General features: G+C 43.2%; 1 protein-coding gene and 1 non-coding gene across 9 annotated transcripts in view; both read left to right on the top strand.

Annotated features, from left to right (window-relative positions):
- Positions 1-20,785, top strand: part of LOC136396391 (protein O-glucosyltransferase 3) — a 111,306-nt gene that overhangs the window by 45,352 nt on the left and 45,169 nt on the right. For 4 of the 8 annotated variants that reach the window (XM_066371620.1, XM_066371614.1, XM_066371612.1 and 1 more), the window contains exons 2-4: positions 7,982-8,142; positions 10,234-10,390; positions 20,092-20,137. In XM_066371620.1, coding sequence (XP_066227717.1) covers positions 7,982-8,142; positions 10,234-10,390; positions 20,092-20,137 — 364 coding nt within the window. Of the gene's footprint in view, positions 1-7,981; positions 8,143-10,233; positions 10,391-10,508; positions 10,601-11,108; positions 11,331-20,091; positions 20,138-20,785 lie in introns of those variants that run through there. The other 4 variants (XM_066371618.1, XM_066371617.1, XM_066371616.1 and 1 more) reach the window with 3 other exon arrangements.
- LOC136390197 (U6 spliceosomal RNA) lies at positions 5,717-5,822 on the top strand. Its single transcript, XR_010748630.1, has one exon. It is a non-coding gene; the product is annotated as a U6 spliceosomal RNA (small nuclear RNA).

The following is a 20,785-nucleotide window of genomic DNA, read 5'->3' as shown; positions in this document are numbered from 1 at the left end:
AAAATGTTTTGACTTTTTGACCCAATAATTTGGCTTCAATGTCTGTCAGAGGCACTGTAAAAATAGGATATGCATACTGATATTCATTACAGCAATATGTACAAAGGAAAAAACTCAATGTACCACATCAGAGGAAAAGTAAATAGATTACGGAAGATATACTAGCTCGAATATTATGCAACTATTTAATGATTGCTCCAAGATGAGTAATATTAAAGGTGTTTATATAGAATGATGGGTTTTTTTAAAGATTATATAAGTACTGTGTCTATGAATGACATCTGTGATTTACCCATGTAAAGCAGACATCTAGGAGTGGCCCTTGACATGTCTCTGTCCCCAACCCTGCAGAGTCACTTCATCACTTGGTGGACATGTGGGGGTCAATTTTGCCCACATAGTAACTCTGAACACTTTTCTTTGGCTTTACCAACACCACCCTGGTCCAAACAAACACCTCTTCCACCCACACCTGACAAGTACCCTCCCTACTCCTGTCCCCACTGCAATTTACTCTCCACCTACAGCTAGAATGGTCTCTTACAATGCAGACCTGATGTGCCACACCCTGTCAAGTCATCATGCATTCTCACCACTCCAGGACAAAATGCCAAGCTCCTCACCCAACCCCAAACCCCTCTGGCAGCCAGCTCCCCCTTCTCTCCCTGGTAGTCAGCCTTCTCTGTCTCCACCACCAGCCAGGGGCGTCTCATCTTAGATCCTTCTGTCTTCCTGGGGGCCCATGCTCCACAGAAGCTGCTCTTCTGCTTAGAAAACTCATCCTTCAACCCATTTGTCATCTTCTTGAGGAAATCTTGCTGCTGCTTCAGACCAGGTCCTCTTGTTACATGCTCTCATAGCATCTGTTTACTTTTTGATCTTTTGCCACCCCTCCCCCACCCTACCCCAGGAGAATATAAATTCTATGGGAGCATCGACTTAACTTGTTCACCGCTTTTTTTTTTTTACAGAGACAGAGAAAGAGTCAGAGAGAGAGATAGACAGGAACAGAGAGATGAGAAGCATCAATCGTTAGTTTTTTGTTGCGACACCTTAGTTGTTCATTGATTGCTTTCTCATATGTGCCTTGACTGTGGGCCTTCAGCAGACCAAGTAACCCCTTGCTCGAGCCAGCGACCTTGGGTCCAAGCTGGTGAGCTTTGCTCAAACCAGATGAGCCTGCACTCAAGCTGGTGACCTCGGGGTCTCGAACCTGGGTCCCAATCCGAGGCTCTATCCACTGCGCCACCGCCTGGTCAGGCTTGTTCACTGCTTTTAACCCAGAGTTCAATCACATGTTGAATGAGTAAGTCATCTTACCACTGTCACTTACATCCATATCTTCATTGGATTTATATCTCTCATTAGACAGTAATCTCCCTGCACTAAAAACCGTATCTGCTCTGCTCACCATTGAATCTCTGTATCTGCACCACAGGAGGCCTTCCAAAAATATATAACAAATAAGATTTATTACAAGGCCCTGGCCAGTTGGCTCAGTGGTAGAGCATCCGCCCGGCATGTGGATGTCCCAGGTTCGATTCCCAGTTAGGGCACACAGGACAAGAGCCCATCTGCTTCTCTACCCTTCCCCCTCTCCCTTCTCTTTATCTCTAACTTCCCTTCCTGCAGCCAAGGCTCCACTGGGGCAACTGGACGTGAGTATGGCCCCATGGCCTCAACTCAGGCGTTAGAGTGGCTCTGGTTGCAATGGAGCAAGGGCCCCAGATGGGCAGAGCATCGCCCCCTAGTGGGCATGCCAGGTGGATCCTGGTGGGGCACATGTGAGACTCTGTCTCTCTGCCTCCCCACTTCTCACTTAAGAAAAATGCAAAAAAAAAAAAAAAAAAAAAAGATTTATTACAGCCACTTGAAAAATCGTGTCCTTCATTTTCACTGTAAGCATTTTTGCCAGACACATCTTTGCCACAACATTTTCATCATACAATTAATTGGCTGTAAGGCAGTTTTCACAGTAAAAGACAAAATAACAAAACATAAAAGAGGAACATTAAAAAGAACACAATGAAACAAAAAATAACAATGAAAAGACTTTATTGTGAAAAGTGAAAGACATTGTATTCAAAGTCTAGGATATATATTTACAACTGAACTTTGTATTGCATTGTGAAAAGCCATGCAATATACTCTAATGTCACAGTCCATCTAATGTGGAAACATTTAAATACATCTAATATCATATCTAAAATTAGCTACAGAACCGAATTAATGCTCTGGAAGACTGATGTGAATAGCAGTCCTCTCTTTTATATTTGCCTTAGCTTGGTCAACTTTTGGTTTTGATGATTGGGAAGGATGACCAAGCTCAATGAAGACTTTGCAAACTAAGATATTACCATTTCCTAGTCTAGTGTGCAGTCTGGCTTTACTATAGTTTTACAGTCTGGCTTTACTATAGTTTTACAGTCTGGCTTTATATGCAGTTCTATCACCTACTATTTTAAGACCACCATGTCTGCTCCTCACTGTAGAAAACATTAGAAGGTTTAAGATTGATATAATCTAAAAACCGGGGTGCCGAAAGAAGTTTTGTCAAGGAGAAATGAAACCAAACTGACAATTAGCTTAAATACATTGTCTACCAAACTGTCCGCCAGTTATTTTATCTTCTATGGCAAAATTGCCTTACAGCCAATTAATTGTATGGGGGAAATGCTTGCAGCAAGGAAGCTTACTGCAAAAATGATGTAGAACCATGAAAAATGAGGAGGTAAAAATCACACCAAACAACAGGATTGGGTTAAAATTGTGAAAATATGACTGATTTTTTTCCCTTCAAGAAAAATTATAATGAAAATAATAATAATATAAATAAAAATGCACAATCAAAATGGAAAATTAGCTCCACATATTATACTCACTGAATAAATATAATTAAAAGCTAAAAATAGAAATACCTATAATTATTTTACTCTATGAGATAAGATGTTTTCATTTTTTCTCTCGTGTGTCCAAAGGGTGCATCATTTTTACATACTTTATACTCATAGATAAAATGTATTTTGTTTTTCCTGATTCATGTTACATCACATGCATTTGTCCAAGATGCTAAACTGCCTGCATAATTATTTTTAGCAACTGCATAATGTTCAGTTAAATTACTGTTCTTTGGGGTGGTATTTCTTTAAGATGTGTTTCCTGGAGCAGAACTCAAACTGTATGAATATTCACATAGAGCAGGGGTCTCAAACTCAACTCAGTATGTGGGCCGCAGAGCAAGATCACAGCCGTTCGGCGGGCCGCACTAGGTCTACAAAAGGCAACTGTTACGCAACACTTTTCTCACTGCAGTTGAAAACAAAAAAAAATCAGTACAACAAGCACAATCGTACATGCAGTTTACTCAGTGTCACAAAACGACTAGAAACTGTAGTTCGCATCACAACTGCTGTTAACTAAGCTAATATCTAGCTAGGATGCTAGAGAAATGAAAAATACAAGTAGGCCCCTAGGCTTACTTAATTTTATCCAAAATATTTTGAACTTCGTGGATTAGTCTGCGGGCCGCACAAAATTGTTCGGCGGGCTGCATGCGGCCCGCGGGCCGCAAGTTTGAGACCCCTGACATAGAGTATAGATTTCTGACTTCACTGAAGTGAGAAAAGAAACAGGCAGTGGTGGACATAATGAGTGCTTGAAGTGGAATTAAATAGTGTGATTATTTTAAAAGAGAGTCAAGGGTTACACCAAGCCTTTATAAAAAAAGTTATGTTTAGAAGAAATATTAAGTTGTGTTTATTAGAAAGCTGCTCAGCCAGGCAGCTCTGCTGTCTTCTGAAATGAGATGCACATGTTGAGAAGTATTGATGCTGAATGGGGGGGTCTGATTGGCTGGGAAGACTTCACGAAGTCGAGGTCACGTGCAAATGGAGGACATTAAAAAGTGAGGTGTTAACTAGTTGGAGGCAGGTAGGGGTCTCCCAGTCTGTTAGGAAGGGAAGTAGCTATAGAGACAGGAGTGAGGGGTGTCAGTGGCAAAATGGGAAGCACTGGTGCAAATTATGCGGGATGGACAGTAATCATCGTTGCCTAACGCTTTTCAAAATGCAAGTCTGGACAGGATGGCCTCTGGCTTCCTTCTCAATTATTTTGTAAAATGACAGTATCACAGCCCCAAGCAGGGGCCTGAGTTGCAACCATCTCAGTTCATTTCCATTAACCCCAAATTTGCCAGTCCGCTGCTGTCTCTCCCGCTGCCTTAGTCATGCAAAGTCCCTAACACCGTGCTTCACAGAGAACCCTGGGTAAGGGCAACCAGTGTAGAGTCGCATGCAGTTCTTTCCAAAAACAGCAGAACTTCACACGCTTGAGCTAAAAAAGCCTGAGTTTTTTTTATCATGGCTACACTAAACTGCTTTATAAGAATCATCACCATGTTCTTCAAACTCCCCTTCCTGCTCTGTTGGCCTCAGTCCAGGCTGTATCCCTCTAGGTTGAGCACCTCCCATTTCCAAACAGTTCCCCTGGCCTCCTGAGATAGGAGAAAAGGATCTGCTTTTCAAAAACAATCATGAGATTCCTGTCAAGATGGTGGCATGGGTAAACGTGTATTCGGAACCTCCCACAACCACATCCAAATTACAACCACATCACAAAGCAACCATCATTCAGAATGCCTGAAATCTGGCTGAACAGAAGAAGTCCTATCACTAAGGACATAAAGAAGAAGCCACATGGAGACTGGTAGGAGGGGCTGAGATGCAAAACAGGCTGATCCCACACCCGTGTGTGGAGTTTTCAAATCAGGAAGGGTATCTCGGCAGAGGCAGTTTCCCTTAAGGAGCAAGGGGCCAGCTTTACATTAGAACCCCCAGCCCTGGGTTCTAGTGCCGGGAAGAGAAGTTCTCATAACTTCTGGTTATAAAAACCGGTGGGGATTGTGGCTGCTTGAGAGGGAGGGCCGCTGGAGTCCTAGCTAGTTCTTCTTAAAGGGTCCATGCACAGACTTACTCAGATTCACTTGCCCTGCCCTGGGCTCCAACCCTGGGGCAGAAGCTCAAAAGCCACCATGGACATACGGGAAGAACTGAGTTGTCGGACAAGTGAAGAAGAACTGTATTGTCTGGCATCAGAATGAAAGCTGGAGGGGCCTCTTTCTCCCAAACAGAAGTGCTAGCAGAGAACAGTTCTTCTGCTGAGCCTTCTCCCCACAGAGCTGGTAGGTGGGCACCTTCTCTGAGTCTCCATCAACCTGGCTGACATTGTCACCCCACCCTGGTGATTCCTGGAGACCCTGCCCCAACCAACTTTCATATCCACCCAAGATGTTTCCAGTGGCTTTTCCATACAAAGGGTCTGTCTTGGCTCATGCTTAGGACTTGTCTAAAGCCCCTCAAGCAAGCAGCATCTGGCCTCTGAGTACCCAGTACCTTTCATTAAAGGGCTCCACAATTTGGTTTCTCCTAGGCCAACAAAAGTAGCAGCCATCTGCAAGTCATTTTGTAGTTCATGCCAGGTGGCTTTGGGCAGAGCACAGACAGCAAATGACCTTGGCCTGCACCTCCCAGGAGGTTCCAGGGCCAGTGCACCCAGGAAACAGCTTCAGACCACTCCAGACTACAACCCAACCACTCCACCAGCAATATATTCAGTGGGCACCAAAGCCTCACTGAAGCAAGTCCTGCTTCATAGGTCAAGCCCTGCACAGCAGATCCTCCACTGTAGTCATAGCCATTCCTTAAAACTGATCAGCCCGGGTGCTCGCTTCGGCATCACATACTAAAATTGGAACAATACAGAGAAGATTAGCATGGCCCCTGCGCAAGGATGACACGCAAATTTGTGAAGCATTCCATATTTAAATTAAAAAAAACAACAAAAACTGATCAGCCCGGGGCTAGGGGGTCAATCCCTCCCACTGAGGTGCCAACAGCAATCAAGGCTCAACCACAATAAGACAGTGCACACAGCTCACGTGGGGCATACCTGGAGACCCCAGGTTGGGTGACTGGGGGGCTGCACCACTGGGCCCTATAGGACACCTACTATACAAAGCCACTCTACCAAGTCTGTAAGATGTAGCAGCTCTACCTAATACATAGAAACAAACACAGGAAAGCAGCCAAAAGAAAGAGACAAAAAAATGTCCCAAATGAAAGAACAGGAGAAATCTCTGGAAAAAACTAAATGAAATGGAAGCAAGCAATTTACCAGACCCACAGTTAAAAACACTGGTTATAATGATGCTCAAGGAACTCAGGAGAAGGGTAGATAAACTTAGTGAGAACTTTAACAAAGAGATAAGAAACATAAAAATGGAACTATAAAACATAAAGAAGAACCACTCAGAAATGAAGGATACACTAACTGAAATGAAGAATAAATTGCAGGCCCTGACCAGTTTGCTCAGTGGTAGAGCATCGGCCCAGCATGTGGAAGTCCCGGTTTGATTCCCAGTCAGGGCACACAGGAGAAGTGCCCATCTGCTTCTCCACCCCTCCCCCTCTCCTTCCTCTCTGTCTCTCTCTTCCCCTCTCGCAGCTAAGGCTCCACTGGAGCAAAGTTGGCCCAGGCACTGAGGATGGCCTCCGCCTCAAGTGCTAGAATAGCCCTGGTTGCAGCAGAGCAACACCCCAGATGGGCCTAGCATCACCTCCTAGTGGGCATGCCGGGTGGATCCTGGTCGGGCGCATGTGGGAGTCGGTCTGTCTGCCACCCCCGTTCTCACTTCAGAAAAAAATAAAATAAATTACAGGAAACCAACAGTAGTGTAGATGAACTAGAGAAATCAGCAATTTGGCCTATAAGGAAACAGAAAACAACCGATAGAACAGCAAAAGAAAATGAAATCCAAAATAAATGAAATAGTGTAAGGAGCCTCTGGGACAACTTCAAGAATACCAACATTTGCATAATGGCTGTACCAGAAGATGAAGTGAGAGAAAGCAAAGAATTGAAAACCTATGTGAAAAAATAATGACAGAAGACTTTCCTAACCTGGTGAAGGAAGTAGACATACAAGTCCAGGAAGCACAGAGAGTCCCAAACAAAATGAACCCAAAGAGGCCCACATTAAGACAAGTCATAATTAAAGTGCCAAAGGTTAAAGACAAAGAGACAATCTTAAATGCATCAAAAGAAAAGCAGTGAGTTACTGACAAGGAAGCTCCAATTAGACTGTCAGTTGATTTCTCAACAGAAACTTTGCAGGCCAGAGGGGATTGGCAAGAAATATTCAAAGTGATGAAAAGCAAGGACCTGTAAACCAATATTACTCTACTCAGAAAAGTTATCATTTAGAACCAAATATCATTTAGATATAGAGCTTCCCAGATAAGAAAAAACTCAAGGAATTCATCACCACCAAACCAGTATTATAAGAAATCATAAAGCATTTTCTTTAAGAAGAGAAATAAAGATAAAAAACATGAATTATAAGATGGCAATAAGTACATCTATCAAAAATTACTTTAAAAGCAAAAGGATTAAATGCTCCAATCAAAAGACATGAGGTGATTGAATGGGTAACAAAACAATACCCGCACATATGCATCTACCAGAGGCTCACTTCAGATCGAAAGACATGTACAAACTGAAAGTAATTCATTGTTGAATCTCTATTGCCTACACAGGGCTTGGTACATGGATCTTGCTCAGTAAACATGAATGAATGAATGAGTAATCAGAACTAGAATATTCTAGTTTCAACATGTCATTAAAAACATCTATCATTAAATTGCATTATTAAGTCATGTTTGCACAATGTTCAACCCTGGTTGTCCTCAGAGACTTGGTTATTTTAACTACTAGCAAAAACTTTTAGATTGTCATTATGTTTGGAAGAACGCAGCTAATATACATATACACTATGGTAAAAAGGAAATTCTGACTAAAGCCAGTTTGTTCCCCCTGGACTTATAGTTTATGGAGTTTCTCCATTAGGTCGAGTTTAGCTCATTACATGAATTTACCCTTGATGTGAAGTATTTAAAGGGTGTATTGACATTTTCCTTTATTTCAGCAAGCTCCAGAAGACAAAGAGGAATATCAGATGGCTTCAAGGAGTGACTGGTGAATGGTTTGAAGAAATTCAAAGAAAAAAGTTCTGCAATGAAACAGATGTTAGCCAAATGTTAAAACAACCGCTTACGTACAGACTAAGGAAGGGGATGGCAGAAAATGGTAAGAAAAATTTACATCTAAGTGTTTTTCTTATGGCACAGTATTATAGATAATGGCTTGGTGAGTCTCTAATCTAACCAACCTATGTTTAGGACTATTTTTAAATATATGGAACAAAAGTTAGGTTAAAAGCTCAGACATCAATATTTTTAAAAGTCCTAGATTCAAATCTCCTTTCTGTCTTTGTATATATTCTCTATTCTATCGAACTCCATGTGACTCTATTCAAGTTACTTATTCTCTATAAGCCTCAATTTTCTCATTTTTAAATGGGTATGGTAATACCTACTCACAGGGTGGTTATGAGCATTAAAAAATTATGTAGCCCTGGCCGGTTGGCTCAGCGGTAGAGCGTCGGCCTAGCGTGCGGAGGACCCGGGTTTGATTCCCGGCCAGGGCACACAGGAGAAGCGCCCATTTGCTTCTCCACCACTCCGCCGCGCCTTCCTCTCTGTCTCTCTCTTCCTCTCCCGCAGCCAAGGCTCCATTGGAGCAAAGATGGCCCGGGCGCTGGGGTTGGCTCTGTGGCCTCTGCCTCAGGCGCTAGAGTGGCTCTGGTCGCAACATGGCGACACCCAGGATGGGCAGAGCATCGCCCCCTGGTGGGCAGAGCGTCGCCCCTGGTGGGCGTGCCGGGTGGATCCCGGTCGGGCGCATGCGGGAGTCTGTTTGTCTCTCCCTGTTTCCAGCTTCAGAAAAAAAAAAAAAAAAAATTATGTATAAAATACTAAGCTGGAACACAGTAAGCACCTAAATAAGTGTGGCAACGTTGCAGGAGGAGGAGGAGGAGGCAGGAAAGGCGGGCAAGGGGAAGAAAAGGAAGACAGGAAAGGGAGGAGGAAGGTCATAGAGGTGCTGCCCCCTTTCTGGTACTTTGGTAGCAAGCCCTGTGAGCTCCAATAAATGCCTTCTTTGGACAGTCTAACTGTGTGACTGCTGGCATGTTGCTTACCTTCACCAATCGCTTACTTTTTATTTCTGTAAGTGAGGATACTAAAACCTTTCACAGGATTATAGTCAGAATAACAAAATACATTAGAAATTATAAAATACTATAACAGTATAAAGTGTCTACTGATAGTCACATTGACTGCTTTTGCTTGTGTGTTACTAATATTAGTAATATCAAGAAACATGTAACAATATTTCTAAGCTTACATATAGGCAATATTTTGCAACTCCCACAAAGAGACTCATATTTCAGACTCATTTCAGATATCTAGATGAACCCCATATATACTCTGCTGACTATCCCCTTACCTTGAATTCCTCTAATATTTATAAACTCAGCATGTCCAAAGGTATTACAGGATTGTGGACTTTGTATATGTTGATGTTGCCTTAGAATTTTTAATGCTCATACCTAAAACTATATATTATCTATACTATATAATATTATACATATGTATTTATATTACATGCATACATACATATAAACCATATATATAGCAAATATATACACAAGGTGGGGTAAAAGTAGGTTTACAGTTGTTTGTATGAAAAATAATACAATAACTAATAAACAATAATACAAGAATAAACTCTATGTTCTGCATACTCACAATTGTAAACCTGCTTCTACTCACTTTGTACATAGAGATAGATTTTTTTTTTGCAGGAATAAAAAATACTCTAAATGGCTTAATTTCCTTTTCTTTTACTCTCTTTGATATGACAATCACATTGGATCTATCATTGTTTTGAAATATTAAAATAAAAGTTTCTGAAAGACAGGGTGGTTAAGAGCAATGTAAGAACAGAATGAGGTCCCCGATGCCTCACCTCGGGTTTTAGATAGTCTTGAGGAAGACAGGCTGAGTAAACTCGACACAGCCGGTGTAGGGGAGGGTGCCACAGAACCGCGGTCCACCGGTCTACCCTGTGTACTGAAAGACTCCTCGTCTTTGTGAGGATTTCCTCTACCCAGCAGAACCGTCAGAGGCACGGGACTTCCCCTTGTCCCCGAGCCTTCTGTAGAGATGCCTGCTGCGTCTCTAGACGGCACAAGAAAGAGGAGGAAAGTGAGTTCTCTTGTGATTTATTTACCTGGAAATGTGTTAATTATAAAGAATTTTCACAATTTTCTCTTAGATCCTGTGGAATTACAAACATCGAGATCTAACAATGTCCCTACTCAAAGAACATCCGTGCCTGCTCGACTGGGCTTCAGCTCATCATTTGCTTCCCTGTTCTCGTTCAGAAAATCCAGAAAGGAGACGTTAAAATTCCAGTCCCCGGGACAGAAAGGGTGAGTCAGATTCAGATCACGTGACAGCTCATTAGTTACCTGATCCCAGAAGCCAGCCCCCTCTTTTGTGTTCAGAATGTTTAATGTTTGTTCTTAGAACTTAAGTTCAGATACTAACAAAGGAAACAGGACCTAGCTTGCAGGGGGACAGAGTCCTCGGGAAACTTGGCTCACCTGAAATCCCACGTCTAACCAACTGCACAGGTCCAGGTAATAATTACTGACAATTTCCCACTGCTCTAGCTGCCTGGTCTATGCCTTGGTCATACGGATATATTTAAATCAAAACTACTTCTTCCTTGGGGAATAGGTGTGTCTGTGGTCACAGGGAAAGATGAGGTACTAAACGAACAGAAATGAGAAGGCTAAAAAGACTAAAGAAAAATCAGATCCATTTTGATCTCATTGCCCAGAATTTATATTTGAGGTGAAGGAGGGGAAGCTTTTGGTGCAGTGGTTCCAGATGGTTCCTAGTTTAGAACGGTATAAATTAGTTCAACTTGACTCATTGTATTTACTGGGTTGCTTTGTGAAAAACAAGCAAGGCTTTGCTTCCCTTCAATTGAGCTGACTGTGAAATATTTTCAGCACGCCTTCCTGGTTGAAAAGCTTCCCACCCTCTTAAGGTGTTGGCCTGGCGCATGATGTGTTCTGTGTGTGCGGTCAAACCCTTAAGAGTGCATTGCAGAGCTTCAGTAAAAGGTGTTAGAAGTCACTTGCTGAGAAACAATAGGTTTCAGCTGGTGGGGCGTGTGATGAAGCTTCTGGACTTAGAGAACAGAGTTCTGTCCCCCCCTCTGGGGTGGATGGAAGAATCTTTGCTTCTAGCTTTCACTAGAGACTCTTTTGTCTGTGATGAAATAAGAAATAGCTGAACAGAATGTAGACTTATGTGGCTGTCTCTGCCAGAGTCACTTACAAGCAAATCCTCTTGGAACAGGTGAGTTGCCTTTCTTTTTGTACAAATGTGTGAAACATTAGTAATTCTTTCATTTGGGAAATTAAAATTGAGGAGTATTTCCTTTGTAGCTAGCATTTCTTTCAAGGAGAAAAGAAATAATCCTAATGTGTGGTGTAGCTGGGACTTGTGATATAATCTGTTTTACGTGGTTTGCTTTAAGGCAGAGCTCGTATCGCTGAACCATCTAACATTAGTAAACGAAGAAAAGTTGAAAAACCTGTTAACTCTATGGACAAGTTATTTCCTAGCTCATATTGAAAGTTATTGCAAACTGGATCAAAGAAGATAAAAGATCTATAATCTTCATTCAGGGTGGCATGTGTCTTAGTTATAGACCAAACTGTAAAAAAAAATTGAAACTCTTGCAAAATTATGTTTAATAACCATTCTTATTAAATACCAAAACGACATGTAGCTCTCTTTGAACTAGATGAACTGAAACATATATACAGCATGCAGAAATTAAATAAATTTTATCGTTTTAAGTGTATGTGTATGCTTAGCAGTTTTCAGAATTTGTCATCTTTAAATATATTTTACTTTCAAAGCATAACTGGAATGAAAAATTTATTAGTTATGCTAATGTAGATTCATGAAGACACTGTGTTTTTGCTCCTAAGAGGTTTCAGAAGATGAAATGTAAAAATGTGTCCTTTTTATTTTGTAAATATCAGTGTGACCTAAATATTTGTATATAAACTCTAAATGTGTATGGTTCAGAAAGTGCTATGGTAGGAATGTAAATTCCCAGGAGCTCTTTCCTCTTAAGTAGAACCGAACTTTCGTTGGCAGCTCTGATCTTTGGAAATACCAAATCAACCTTCAAAGTAGACTGATTCGGGAGCTCCTCCTTGCCTCTGAATGTGCCAGGGGGGACTGACCAGGGCCCAGGGAGAAGCACGGTCATCCCTGCCAGGTGTCTACTTGCTGGAGCATCAAGGTTTGACTTGGTCAACCTTTTTGCCCTGAGAACAATTCAGCTTATAGGATCTTTTGCAAATCACAGAAAGAGACCTCTAGACAAAACACAGCCTCTGTTCAGCCCTGAAAGGTTGAGGATCAGAGAAATTTCTTTTCCTCTTTTAAGCTATAGCTTAACTGAGCAATGACACTGGATAATGGGTAACTGTCCCCAGGGGGAAAAAAATGGACTTCATTATTTCACCAGATACACTTTCTTTATTTTAGAAAGGCCAAGCCAATAAAAGTATTTGGCATATTGAAACTTTGATTTGCTAAAATCCGTAGATAAAAAGTCATGGGAACATAGTGACCTCATGAAGTAATAAGAAGGCCAAAAGTTCTAACATTTCTGCTTCAGATATAATTAGGTTTTCCTCCCAAACTTATGCACTTCCCATATTATTCCATTATTATTTTAATCCTAATTATAAAGTGATCTGTTATCCCCCAACCTCACCTCAGGAAGAAAGAAAAATATTTTCCATTCATGTTTTAATTTATTTATCGCTGACCAATCAGTTTTACCTGTAAATCCCCCCCCCCCCAATGTTTCCTTGTGAGTCGTACTCCTCATGTCTTGCTATGGGGAATCTAGTGCCTGTGACATATGGTGCTCACCTCTCACCACGCAGTCTCAGTAACTCCTTGCCACCAGTTCCTTCCACATAGTTCAGCAAGTAACCAACAGTGTATGTCATGAGCAAACAGGGACAGCCTTATCTGGCTGCCACATAGCAGCCACAGTTGTTCCTTTCTTATTCCAGCCCCCAGGTTACTACAGCAACGCCCTCCCCCCATGGGTAGGGGGTGTACGTGCTACTCTGTGTCATGTTCCGACCTATTCCACAATAAAGTTGCCGCTTCAAGGGGGCCACACCCTCATGTCCACACACATTCCAGAGCCGTGCAGCCACGTGCCACCAGTTCATTATCAGATTTTAGGGATGTGGGTTTTTGCCTGCTACTTTTTCCTCTGTTGTAATCCCAAGGACTAGGCAAAGTGCATATACAAGGGGACTATATAGTTCATAGGCTAATCAGCAACATGTACAGTTAAATTAAGACTGCTTCTTTTCTCTGAGGACCATCAGAGTGGTTAACAGACAGTAAGCACTCCCTCCGTGGCTGTGATTAGGGAGTGACAAGTTCTATCCTGACATGAGTGTATGCAGGCCCACCACCCTGTTCCTTTAGCATAATTTTTTCCCCTTGAGATGCAAAGAGCTTTGGTGGATCCACCTAGCTGCTCTTCAGACATGCCCGAATTTGCCTGGTCCAGAGGATGTACACAGCGTAGGCAGTCCAGCTGCAACCTTAGTTTATATAAGCAAAATAAGTTCAAATACTGTTTTGGAAAATTAGAGGCAGATTGTCTTTTTCCTAGACTTTTTTTTTATTGATTGATTTTAGAGGGGGCGGGACAGAGAGAGAGAAAGGGGGAGAGGAGCAGGAAGCATCAACTGAGAGTAGTTGCTTCTCCCCTATGTGCCTTGACCGGGCAAGCCCAGGGCCTCGAACTGGTGACCTCAGCATTCCAGGTCGACGTCCTATCCACTGCATCACCACAGGTCTGACCTTTTCCCTAGATTCTGGTGGGTTATTTTATTTTCTCTCTACAAATGTCCTACCATGTCCTCTTCCCCATTCCTAGCTGAGGGCCTCAGCACAGAAACTTGAGACACCTAGCCTGAAGAAGTCAGGGTCAGCAGGTTCTTTCTCTGGAAATGCTCCTCATCAGGTGTGCTGTCTACAGATAAACAGCAGGGTCGTGGTGACAGGAGGGAGAAGCAAGACAAGGGCAGTGGTTTGGAATTTCATCCTGGGTTCCCGGCCAGCATTTCCTTTTTGATCTGCTCAATCATTATTATAACCTCATCAGCAATTTAAAAACAATGACAGATAATCAGACCCCAGGGATGTTTACTTTTTTTTTTTTACAGAGACAGAGAGAGGGATAGATAGGGACAGACAGACAGGAATGGAGAGAGATGAGAAGCATCAATCATCAGTTTTTCATTGCGACACTTTAGTTGTTCATTGATTGCTTTCTCATGTGTGCCTTGACTGTGGGCCTTCAGCAGGCCGAGTAACCCCTTGCTTGAGCCAGTGACCTTGGGTCCAAGCTGGTGAGCTTTGCTCAAACCAGATGAGCCCGCGTTCAAACTGGTGACCTCGGGGTCTCAAACCTGGGTCCTCGGCATCCTAGTCCGATGTTCTATCCACTGCACCACCACCTGGTCAGGCTATTTTTCATTGTAATGTATGTTTAATTCTGCAGGATGTTTAGATGTTCATTCTGGTTTGGGACCCACTACAGCGTAGCTTCCTATACCCTCTATGCTAAGGGCTGTCAGAGTTCCTGGCATGGGTGCCAGTAGCTGAGGTGATAGTTTCTCCTTCATTTATTTATTGAGCTTTTATCAGAGCCCTACTCTGGATCAGCTGCTGTATTTAGTGTTAGAGATAAAATAATGAAAACAAAGCCAAGTCTGCCAGGAGGACATCATAATCTGGTGGGGAACATCAGGTTACCACGTGTGGTTGGTCAGGAGTTTCACCGCAGATCTCCCGGCAGTGCCAGTCACCTTGTGATCATCATGGATTCGTGTACTTACTGAGGCAGTTCTCTGGCAAATAACAGTAAGGATCTTGAGGAAGGGGTGCCCTTTAGAATTCACACAGGGACACTATCTGGCCTCATGGCAACCTGGGTAACAGCCAAGTGCATTGATGGTTATGGTGTAATATGGTGAGTGCTACAGGGAATGCAGGGTTTCCTGCTCTGAGAACCTATAGGAGAAGCACTTAGCTTGGACTGAAGGATCCAGAAGGCTTCCTGGAAGAAGAGAGCCAATTTTTGAAGGACACATAAGACTAAGCGATTAAGATTTGGAATGTGGCACCAGGCCGAAAGAATAACACAGCAAAGGTACAGAGACTGGAAAAAGCAATCATCTAGGTCCCTGAGGTTCAGTGACCCTCAGGGACTGAGGAAAAGGTGAAACTAATAAGAGATAGGGTAGGAGAGGGTGGCAGAGTCAAGAATAGAGGGACCTTATATGTGTAATGCTAAGGAGCTTGGACTTGATTGATCCTGCAGACAGCAGGGAGCCATTAATCACTTTTTTGAGTAATACCATTCTTTTCCTTATTATATATTTATATATACTTATTATATATAATATATATACACATATACATATATGTATCACACATATATTAGATAAAAACTACCCACTGGACAAACACATTTTGGTGTATTTCATGTGTGTATGCATGTGCATGTTTGTCTTTTTTTCCACTGATACAGTTTTTAAACAGAGAAGTGACATAATCAGATTTTCATTTTAGAAGAATCGCCTTAGCTCAGTGGTTCTCAACCAGGAGCAGTTTTGTCCCAAAAAGACATCTGGCAATGTCTGAAGACAGTACTGGTTTTTACAATTGACAGTAGGTACTCTTGGCATATAGTGGGAAGGGTTCTGCCACCCTCTCCTACCCTATCTCTTATTAGTTTCACCTATTGCTAAGCACCCTGCCATGTGCACAACAGACCACCATGCCAAGGAAATGACAGCAGTGCCAAGGCTGAGAAACTGCTCCAGCCGTAGCTCAAAGAACAGATTTGAGGGGGCAAAGTTTGAGTCAAAGCACCCAGGTAAGAGAATGTTGAGATGGTAGTGGCTTAAACAAAGGTAGTGGCAATGAAGAGGACACAGTGGACAGACCTGTGCACAGTTTAGAATGCAGACTCATGAGAGCCTGGTAATTGGATGTGGTGGGTGAGAAAGAAAGAGGAGTGGAGGTGAACTCTCCACTCTGACTTAGGAAACTAGACGGATGATGAGAAAGAATATAGGAGGAGGAACAGATGAGCTGAGGATAAAAATGAACCCATTTGTCCTGACCTGTGGTGGCATAATGGATAGAGCATTGATTCAGGACCCTGAGGTCCTCAGTTCAAAACCCCAGTGCCACTGGCTTGAATGCAGGCTCATCAGCTTGAGCACAGGGTCGCTGGTTTGAGTGCGGGATCATTGACATGATCCCCAAGGCACTGGCTTGAGCCCAAGGTCACTGGCTTGAGCAAGGGGTCACTGGCTCAGCTCGAGCCTCCTGATCAAGTCATGTATGAAAAGCAGTCAATGAACAACAATGTGAAACAAGCACAAGTTGACGCTTCTCATTTCTCTCCTCACTCTCTCTCTCCCTTCCTGTCTCTCTCTCTAAAAAACAAAATAAATCTAAAAAGAACTATTTAAAAATAAACACACTTGCTCATTTACTCAGTAAATATGATCTGAAGAATTTCACGTGCAGCACTGTGGAACAGAACAACAGCCCTTGGCTCCGCAGGCCTTACTCTTGTGAGGACGACAAAAAAGGAAATAGAGAAACATAGACTCGTGCTGAGAAGGGGGAGTTCTGTGTGCTCTGGGAGCACATTTGAGGGATGTGTATCTTAGACCAAGAATCTAAGTCTTGGTATCTAGAGTCTGGGCCGGTCTCCCAGGGAAAATGACATTTACAATGATTCTTCAAGGATGAGATAGTTACTCAGGCAAACAAGTGGTAGAAAACTGTTTCAGGCAAAGAAGCAATGAGAACTTCGGTTCAGGAGTGTGTTAAATTTCCTATGACAGAGGAACACAGGAAAGTGAGACAGGAGGCTGGGAATATTTAGGGACTAGATGATATAGGGTCTTCTTAATGCAGAGAAGAATTTGAACTCTTGCCTGAGTGCAAATGGGAATCATTAAAATGTTAAGCAGAAAAGCAGCACGTGTCAATTTATACTAGTCATTCTGGCGGAAGTATAGAGAATAAACTGGATTGGGCAAAACCTGAGACAGAAGGACAGCTAAGGTACTATTGCAATAATAAAGGCAAGAGGCCCTGGCTGGTTGGCTTAGTGGTAGAGCGTCGGCCTGGCGTGCAGAAGTCCCGGGTTCGATTCCCGGCCAGGGCACATGGGAGAAGCACCCATCTGCTTCTCCACCTCTCCCCCTCTCCTTCCTCTCTATCTCTCTCTTCCCCTCCCGCAACCGAGGCTCCATTGGAGCAAAGATGGCCCCGGGCGCTGGGGATGGCTCCATGGCCTCTGCCTCAGGTGCTAGAATGGCTCTGGTCGCAACAGAGCGACACCCCGGATGGGCAGAGCATCGCCCCCTAGTGGGCGTGCCATGTGGATCCCAGTCGGGCACATGCAGGAGTCTGTCTGACTGCTTCCCAGTTTCCAACTTCAGAAAAATACAAAAATAAATAAATAAATAAATAAATAAATGGCAAGAAAGGATAAATGTCTTAACGAGGGAAAAGGCAGGGAGATGTAGAGATATGGATGTTCTTGAGAGAGATTTCTGAATTTGAATCAATAGGACCTATTAATTCATCAGATAGGAAGGAGTGGATATGGAAGGAGGACATTGGGTCCATTTTAAACGTGGAGGTCTAATAATTGCCTGTGTCAGCCCTGGCCAGTTGGCTCAGTGGTAGAGCGTGGGCCTGGTGTGCTGAAGTCCTGGGTTCGATTCCCAGCCAGGGCACACAGGAGAGGTACCCATCTGCTTCTCCACCCCTCCTCCTCTCCACCCCTCCCCCTCTCCTTCCTCTCTGTCTCTCTCTTCCCCTCCCGCAGCCGAGGCTCCATTGGAGCAAAAGATGGCCCGGGCGCTGGGGATGGCTCCTTGGCCTCTGCCCCAGGCGCTAGAGTGGCTCTGGTCGCAACAGAGCGATGCCCCAGATGGGCAGAGCATCGCCCCCTGGTGGGCATGCCAGGTGGATCCTGGTCGGGCGCATGCGGGAGTCTGTCTGACTGCCTTCCCATTTCCAGCTTCAGAAAAATACAAAATAATAATAATAATAATAATAACCTGTGTCTGTCCAGGTGGAGCTCTTCAGTGGCCAGTGCGTGCTCCACCAGTACTTGAGGGAAAAGACCTAGGGTTTTACTTAGGGAAGAATGGGTTTTTTTTAAAGGCTATTCTTGAGCTACAGTCTAGTCTACTGAATGGGAATTTCTGAACGGTATCTGCAAAAGGATGGAGACAAGAGAGAATGTTTTGTGGAGGAAGATACATTTGGTAAGCCTAGCATACAGGCACGTATGGAAGAGTGGGGTGTGAGCAGATAAAGCTTGAAGGGTGAGGGCTTTCAGGGGAGCTCATGAGATAGAAGAAAAATCTTGTCGTGTTAAGATGTTGGCTAATATCTTGTAAGAGTTCAAGTGGGAAATTGATAAGATTAAATTCGCATTTTAGACAGCTTTCTCTAGTGAAGGTATAAAGGCTAGAGAGAAGTCCAGGAGAGAAACTGGCAGTTTGATATAAGAGAGAACGAGTGCAGTTGGAGAAGTGGGGGGTGAGAGAGACCTTGAAGGCACGACACTGATAGGATCTGAGGCAAGTGCAGAAGATGAGGTAGCTCCGTACCTCTTGAAACCACTAAATCCAGAGCATTGTGCCAGTGTAGCCTTCAGGATAGCACTGTTGCTTTAATCCACTCTATGAGTGGAAGCCAGTCACAGCAGAAACATAAATAAAGGTTTAGGAGGGCCTGGGCAGGGGTGCAGAGACTGTGGGCATCCGGGCTGGCTGTGTCCGGTCCCCTGCTGCCTAAACCCACAATGGCACACAGCTTGGCACACCCTCCTGGAGAATCCTTCAGCTCGCAGCACACCCTCGCGCTCGGGGCACTCTGTCCCCACTGTGCTCCAGGCATCCTCTGAAGTGACATCTTCCACATCTACCACTCTCAAAAACTGATTTCTGCCTCCATGCTCTCGTTTTGAATCACCCTAAGGCCCTGGGAAGCTAGGGAGAGCATCGAGTTGTGTGGGTACACTGTGAAGGCTGCAGCCCCCACAGGGCTCTGGAAAAAGCCTTAACAATCTGGCATGTTCTCCTGGCTCCTGGAAAATTGAATTACTGGCCCACCCCCAGCCTCCCTTGCGCTCTCCCACCTCCAGGCTCTTGCTTGAGCTGTCCTTCGTCTCTGGTGCCAGTTCAACCATCATCTTCTCCGTTACATTCCTGGTTTATCCTCGGGAAGTGCCCACTCGCCCCTCTGCATTTTCAACGCATTTTACTTACATCTCTTTATTGTCCTTATGGCATGTTGGCTTGTATTTTGGCTCTTTATTTATCTAATTTTTCCTATTATAAATGCTCTCTGAGAACAAGTTTCCTATGGCAGTCATATTTGTTTCTTCCAAAGCACTGAAAATAAGGGGAACATGAATGAAGAAAGCATGAAGGCTTAATAAAACTGTAGGGAAAGGAAGAATAAAAATAAAAGCAGTATTTAAACTATAAATATTAATATAGAGCTTGGGTAATATCTTCTAATTTCTCTGTCTCTCCATCCCCTGGTCTGTAAAATGGGAGTAGACATAGTATCCACTTCACGAGAATGATGTATTTGAGTTAACTTGAGCACAGAATGTGTGAACATTGTCTGCACACATGGTAAGCACTCAACGAATGTAACCATTTTGCTATTATGTCTTATGCTGCGTTCAACTACAAACCCACTATTATGTAATTTTTTCTTGGCTACCTGAGTGACAAAGATGTAAAAACATCAATCCGAAGCAATCATGTGGGAAGGTTTCTGAAATTTTTTTTCAATGATGCAGTAACCAATAATTGTCTTCCTATAGACTATTAGAAATATATCTTTTCAAAATATCAAGGTATAATGACAGAGGGCTGTTGATTTTCCTCCTGGTAAAAGTTAGGCACTTCTTAAAAAAAATTATTTCAAATTCTTTCCGCAGGTGTGACGGTCATGCAGGACCTGCGTCTGTGAGGGGAACTGCTGTGGTAAGTAACTGGAAACTAAAGGTTGTGCTACGGAATTCAGAATCAGTGTCATGCCTGGTTGGCTACCTATTTTCTCTTTGGCTCATCTGTAACTTTACTGAAGAAGCTTAGATTTCTCCTAGAAAGTTCACAGTTTTCCATTCATGGCTGGTTCCTAGTTTTGACTCTGGTATTGAAATGTTCTAACAGCAGGCTCTTCCAAGAAGGAGTGAGGCCATTGTGTGTCACACCACTGTGGCATCTCTGATATTTTACCACATGTCACTCCCATGGAGCACTAAAGTATTGGGCAGAGGCAAGATGCATCACCACTTTTGCAAGTCAGTGTTGGTCTGGGCTAGACCTGTTCTGGATAAGATCATCTGTATTCAAAGAGGAAGCCACTGGTAGGTGAGATGCATTTGGCCGGAACAAGTTTACATGAGGGCACTGACCCAACATGACTCTCTACTAAGGGTTTAGATTTAAATTTATTTCTCTGCTTTGCAAGTTTACAAGATTGAGAAGCTATAAGTTTTCTGTTTCTTGTTTTTTCATGTTCTTAACTTTTGATCTACACAGGCCTATGTTCTTCTGTGTAGCTCATACGGTTTGGAGATGAAAGAATGAGAGTTGTGGAAGGACCTAAGAGTGTAGGAAGAAGGTAGA

This window comes from Saccopteryx leptura, chromosome 1 (assembly GCF_036850995.1).
Source record: "Saccopteryx leptura isolate mSacLep1 chromosome 1, mSacLep1_pri_phased_curated, whole genome shotgun sequence".
Lineage (NCBI taxonomy): Eukaryota > Metazoa > Chordata > Mammalia > Chiroptera > Emballonuridae > Saccopteryx > Saccopteryx leptura.
Note: the sequence above shows the minus strand (reverse complement) of the source record. Positions and strands in the feature narration are given on the sequence as shown.